This window comes from Mesoplodon mirus (genome assembly GCF_964341445.2).
Source record: "Mesoplodon mirus genome assembly, chromosome: 14".
In the NCBI taxonomy this organism is placed as follows: Eukaryota; Metazoa; Chordata; class Mammalia; order Artiodactyla; family Ziphiidae; genus Mesoplodon; species Mesoplodon mirus.
The window spans coordinates 32,851,936-32,857,935 of NC_138990.1; the positions used below are offsets into that span (position 1 = coordinate 32,851,936).

General features: G+C 54.2%; 1 protein-coding gene across 4 annotated transcripts in view; it reads left to right on the plus strand.

Moving 5' to 3' along the window:
- The window catches only part of GREB1 (growth regulating estrogen receptor binding 1), a gene marked incomplete at its 5' end in the record, with an annotated part of 69,665 nt that extends 63,938 nt beyond the window's left edge, over nucleotides 1-5,727 (plus strand). For all 4 annotated transcript variants that reach the window (XM_082642752.1, XM_082642753.1, XM_082642754.1 and 1 more), the window contains 5 exons: nucleotides 696-914; nucleotides 2,100-2,235; nucleotides 3,448-3,648; nucleotides 4,080-4,218; nucleotides 5,364-5,727. In XM_082642752.1, coding sequence (XP_082498878.1) covers nucleotides 696-914; nucleotides 2,100-2,235; nucleotides 3,448-3,648; nucleotides 4,080-4,218; nucleotides 5,364-5,527 — 859 coding nt within the window. In that variant the 3' untranslated portion in view covers nucleotides 5,528-5,727. The remainder of the gene's footprint in view (nucleotides 1-695; nucleotides 915-2,099; nucleotides 2,236-3,447; nucleotides 3,649-4,079; nucleotides 4,219-5,363) is intronic.
- Between the last annotated feature and the right edge of the window lie 273 nt (nucleotides 5,728-6,000).

The following is a 6,000-nucleotide window of genomic DNA, read 5'->3' on the forward strand; positions in this document are numbered from 1 at the left end:
GATGAGGAAGAGAACCAAGCTTTTCCCTCTGCCTTTCTGAATTTCATTCTGCAGCAGCCGTTCAAGTCCTGGCACGTCAGAGCTGGCTGGGGCCTTAGAGAGTTTAGTTGAAGCCCCTCAGTTGGGGGAAAGGAAGCTGAGATGCAGAGAAGTTGAGCCACTTCCCTGGGTTTCACAGACAGAGCTCTTTTCACCCCAGCTCCCAGCCCTGGGGTTACTCCCTTCAGCAGCCCTCCCTGGTCGTCGGGTGGCCCTCACTGTCTTCACGGACTTCAGTCACCGGCAGGGTGGGGTGGGAGGTGTTTACACACTGCCTCCTTCCCTCCCCCCACCTCGCTTGGAATTGACACTGGAAACGTGAGGTGGTTTGGCAGATGCAGAGACTATGGGCTCCGGAGGCAGACAACACCGTTCAAGCCAAGCTCTGTCATGTGACACTGGGCAAGTTATCCAGAGCTTCTTTTTTCCTCATCTGTAAAATGGGGATGCTACGCCTATGTCATAGGATTGCTGCGAGGATCAATGACAGTGAATTTGAAGTGCTGAGCACAGTGCCTGGTGGTTGTGATGGGTTCCTTCTGCACCCCACTGCCCGGCATGTTCAGGGAAAGCAGCATCCTGGCCAGCCTGGTCCAGAGGGCCTTGCTGTTGTCTGCATGCCAACCGAGGGATGTCCATCTCCTTCCTTTGAACAGGGAATTTTCCTGGTCGGAAAGAAACGTTTCCTTGAAGCACATCATGCAGCACATTGAGTCTTCCCCCAACATCACTCACTACGCGCTGATCGGCGTGCGCAAGTGGTCCAGCAGGACCGGGAGCCGCGAGGTGCGCGAGCCCTTCTCCCGCTGCCACGTGCACGACTTCATCATCCTGAACGTGGACTTGACCCAGAACGTGCAGTACAACCAGAATCGGTGAGCTCCTGCGCCACCTTGGCTGTCAGCTCAGCCCACGGTCCCAGGGCCCTCCGTGAGGGGCGGCCTTACTCCTGGCAGGTGGCTGCTCCCTCCTTGCCCTTCAGGGCCAACGACACCAGAGCCTTTTCACCCATAGCACTGGCCTGGTCCCTTGCTTTCAGCCCTCATGGGGTTTTTTTGGCTTTTTTTTTTTTTTTTTTTTTTGGTGTGGTACACGGGCCTCTCACCGTTGTGGCCTCTCCCGTTGTGGAGCACAGGCTCCGGACGCACAAGCTCAGCGGCCATGGCTCACGGGCCCAGCTGCTCCACGGCATGTGGGATCTTCCCGGACCGGGGCACGAACCTGTGTCCCCTGCATCGGCAGGCGGACTCTCAACCACTGCGCCACCTGGGAGGCCCTTTTGGCATTTTTGTTGTATAATTTGAGGGCAGATTTGCCTAAGACCATTCAACTTCCTTCCTCAGTTCACGTGGCACCTTATTTAATGATGTAAATGCTGCCGGGTATTGTTGCTCTTGCTTTTTTGGCTCCTTCTCTGGACACGTCACTTTTTAGGAGCGTTAGCACTGAAGGAAACTGTCATTTCCCTGTGTCACTCTCTACAGATATATGCAGACATGCTCACATCACGAGAAGAATCTAATCACTAACGTTTACTGAGCCCTCTACGTGCCAGGCAGTGGGCACACCCCCGAGAGGGCCCAGGCAGCAGTGTCAGTTTTGGAGCCAGACTGACCTGCTCGGAATTTGGGTTCTGCCACTTGTCAGCTTTGCAATTTAGGCAGATGACTTGCCATCTCTGAGTCTTGTTTTCCTCAGCTGTAGAAAGTGGCTAATATGTTTACTTTGGGAGGTCGGTTGTTTTCTTTTCAGCAAATAGATGAAGTGGGGTTTGTCAAGTCCCTGTCACGGTGCCTGGTCCACAGGTGGCAATGCTTCTATAGTGTATGCCTGGGGTGAACCCTGCTTCCCTGGTGCAGGCACATCACAGCTTGTCCTGTTTTCCTTCTCCGTTTGCCTTCTGTGCCTCCCAGAGGAAGGTCTCTGGGGCAGGAACGAGCCTGCTCCGTCTTCCCAGCCCCCAGTACAGGGGTGCACACTGCACGTGTCTGGTAAGGGCATGACCGGGGGTGTGTGAGCTGCCTCCAGTCCGACCCGCCCCCTCCTCTGGTTCTGGGCAGGTTCATGTGTGATGATGTGGACTTCAACCTGCGGGTGCACAGCGCCGGCCTCCTGCTCTGCCGGTTCAACCGCTTCAGCGTGATGAAGAAGCAGATCGCGGTGGGCGGGCACAGGTCCTTCCACATCACGTCCAAGGTGGGTGTGGCCGTGTGCCTAGACGGGGCTGCTGTCCGTGGTGAGAAAGCTGGCAGGGCGGCCACCCGGGCGCCTTTGAGTCAGTGGGGTGGACTTGACTGCTGGGAAGTATTAGTAAAGGTTTCCGGTTGGGAGCCCCGGGAAGGGAAAAGACTTCATCCTGTTTCCCTTCTGATCTCCGACTCTAACTGGTTTCCCGTGTGTCCCCCCCAGTGCACACGCACCACCAGACCTCCTGTGCGCCCTTGCCTGCCCGCACTCTCTCTCTCCCCATGGGTTTCCTGAGCTCATCTCTGTCACTGTCTTTGCTGTTCACTTGTCCGGCTTTTCTGCTGGACAGAGCCCCTTGCGGGGGGCGGGGGCAGGTGTGGTGCCATGCTCTTCTCGGAGCCCCTGGGACAGTGCCTCCCAAACACTGTCTGAATGGCCCTGACGGGCTGGCTTGGTGGCTGAGCCGGCCTCCTGATGGGCAGAGACGTGATCTGATTGTGTCGGTCCTGGCCGGGCAGACCTGGGCATTTCAGATGCGAAGTCACAGCGAGCCTTGGGAGATCTGTGTCTTCCAGGAACCCATACGGAGCTGGCACACCCCTGCCTTGAAGGTCCCTCCGATCCATGGGGCAGAGTGTCAGAGATGAGCTGGAGAAGTAGGCAGGACCTTATCCGCTGTGGGAAGGTTCTAGACTTTTCTGTAGGAGTAACAATAACCCATTGAAGGGTGTCCAGCAGAGGGTTTGATTAGCATGATTTACATCCACAGTCTCTCTGGCTGTAACATGGGAAGTCTGTTGGTGATGGAACAAGAGATGGTGGGCCCAGATGGCCGGGCCGTGGAGAGCAGGGGCCACGTGGCTGGACAGGAGGCAGATAGGGTCTGGGGGTCAAGGGGAGATTGGCTGTTCCCAGAGGTTTGCATCCCTGGATTTGGGGGAACGTTAACAAGGTCCATGGATTCCCTTATTTTTTTCTAGACCAGGCAGCCAATTTTCAGCGTGGAATGGTCAGTGTCTACGATTCTGATCGATCACGTGATCAGTTTTCACACGTCCCACTTGGGTTAAACCTAATTTTTCTTAATGGAGAACCTCACAGTGGAAGTTATGTGTTCTCACATCGCTGCTCCACGGCACAGCCTTCCACGACGGGGCCACCCACCCTGGGTCCCTGCTCAGGGTGTCTGGGAGTGGCTGACACCCGCCCTTCCCTGCGCAGGTGTCTGACAGCCCCATGGCCATCGTGCCGGCCCAGTACATCTGCGCCCCCGACAGCAAGCACACGTTCCTTGCGGCCCCTGCTCAGCTCCTGCTGGAGAAGTTCCTGCAGCACCACAGCCGCCGCTTCTTCCCGCTGTCCCTGAAGAATCACGACCACCCCGTGCTGTCTGTCGACTGCTACCTTAACCTGGGGTCTCAGGTAACTGTCGGAGGGGGCGCTGTCGAGTCCATAAATCCGGGAAATTCCTAAACACGTGCGCCAGAACCCAGGACTTGGAATGAGAACCACTCCACTACTTCGGTTCCGGTATGACCCCACTTTACAGCTGATAAGATAAAGGCTGAGAGGACTGAAGTGGTTTGGCCCCAATATAAGAAGTTAAGAATCAAACTCACTTCTGATGCTAAACATTTCTGATTTTCAAATGAATTAATGAATAGATAAATCTGGATAAGTCTTGGAGTTGAGTTTTAGGATATAGATTTGGAAATAACGTTAAATATTGTTTCTGTTCCCCCAAGTCTGAGCTTGACCTGGCAGTTCGTATTTGCTAGATGCAAAGCCCTAACACAATGTCGTGGAGTATTTCATGGAGAATGACATTTTCTCTTGGATTCCTTTCTTTTCAGATCTCTGTGTGTTATGTGAGCTCCAGGCCCCACTCTTTAAACATCAGCTGCTCCGACTTCCTGTTCAGTGGACTCCTGCTGTACCTCTGTGACTCTTTTGTGGGAGCTGGCTTCTTGAAAAAGTTTCATTTTCTGAAAGGTAACTTCCCGTACTCTTACCATGGACCTTGCTTTGAATGGCTGTTGCCACCTGGCGCCTCTGCGGAGGTGACCTCTGGTCTAGTCCTTGCCAACGGGTAAACTGAGGCTCAGGGCGCGTGACTTCCCCGACCATCCAGGGAAGCGCAGGAAGGCTGGGATGGGATCCCAGGGCAGCTCTTTCGCCCTCTACCTGTTTGCATAGAGACAAGACACAGACCCTTTCTTTTCGGTGACTAGCAGATATTCTCAACTTTTCTGTTGCTTTCCAAGCCAGGCTCTTAACTTAAGCATGCAGATCCCCTCAGACGTTTTTCCTTCTTGGTGGATGAGTTCTTCTTCCTTGTCTTGGGGTGACACATGCATCTTTACTTCTCTTCTAGTCTTTCTCCCTCTGTAGGTGTTTTCATGCTACAGTGGTTGAGAGTGAGAAACATTCATTCTGTGTGACTTAAACACATTCTTTCTAATACAGCTGGGATCCCTAATCGAACTTCACTTTTCCTTGGCTGCCCTTGACTCTGACCTTCCTCTCTACCAGGTGTTTAGTGAGCACCAACATTGCATAAGCTTTGGGGAAATAGTCAGAGGTTTCCACAACCTCCTCTGCTCTTGGGATGCATTTCGTCTAATAGGAGGATAGGACGTGTAGGTAGGGAGGTAGGTAGCTAGAACGAACACCCACAATTACTGATGAACGCTAGGCGTCGAGAGGCGGGAGAATCCTCGTTGTCCAGCAGAGGAAGGGTCAGGAGGTGCGTGGGGCCTGGGCGGGTGGCTGGCTGGGATGGCTGGAGAGGGAGGGTTGGGCTGGAGGGGCAGGGGAGGGCGCTTCCCAGTAGGGGCTGCAGCCGAGGATGTTGGTTTGTGGTCCTGCGAGTCTGTCTCCTTCTCCCCCTCTGGTCACTTCTTTGCCAGTGTTTCTTGGTTCCATGTTGTCTCATCTGCCAGACCTGCCAAATCACAATCTCACTGTCTTGCTAAGATTAAGAAGCATCCCCAAGGAAACAAGCGCTCACGCGGACATCCGGTCCTTCCCGTCCAAGCAGCAGCGTATTTTGTTCTTGCAAATAGCGGCCAGGCGGTACCTTTCCTTTGGAGAAACTCCCCTGTTTTCTTCACATACCTCTGCTGTTGTCCACACAGGTGCCACCTTGTGTGTGATCTGTCAGGACCGCAACTCACTCCGCCAGACGGTTGTCCGCCTGGAGCTGGAAGATGAGTGGCAGTTTCGGCTGCGAGATGAATTCCAGACCGCCAATGCCAAGGAGGACCGACCCCTCTTCTTTCTGACCGGACGGCACATCTGAGGGAGACACATCTGAGGGTGGGGCCTTCAGAACCTCAGGCTGCTGAGGCTAAAGGAAGAATAGGAGCCACGGAGTGTCTGGACTGGGACAGGACCCAGAGGTGTCTGTTGGCCACCCCCTCATGGTAGGTGCCAGGGAACCGAGGCCCAGAGATGGACCGAGACTTACTGAGGCCGACGGGGATGAGTGGATGGTGAGCAGGAACTCAAACCAAAGGCCCCTAGGTTCCGGGGCAGACCCCATCGCCCTGGCCTGGGCTCGAATGTCCCCATGATGGTCGAAGTCCATCATATGAAGAACAAAGTTCTGCCTGCTGTCATATCATCCATATGCTTCCATGGACAGACTTGACGTTTCTCTTAGCTCTGAAGGATCCCCCTTGGCTTACCTTGTACAGGCGCCAGCATTTCAGATGATGGATATGATGTTGGCTATGTAGATTTCTCTATAACCTACTACAGAGCAATATTCCA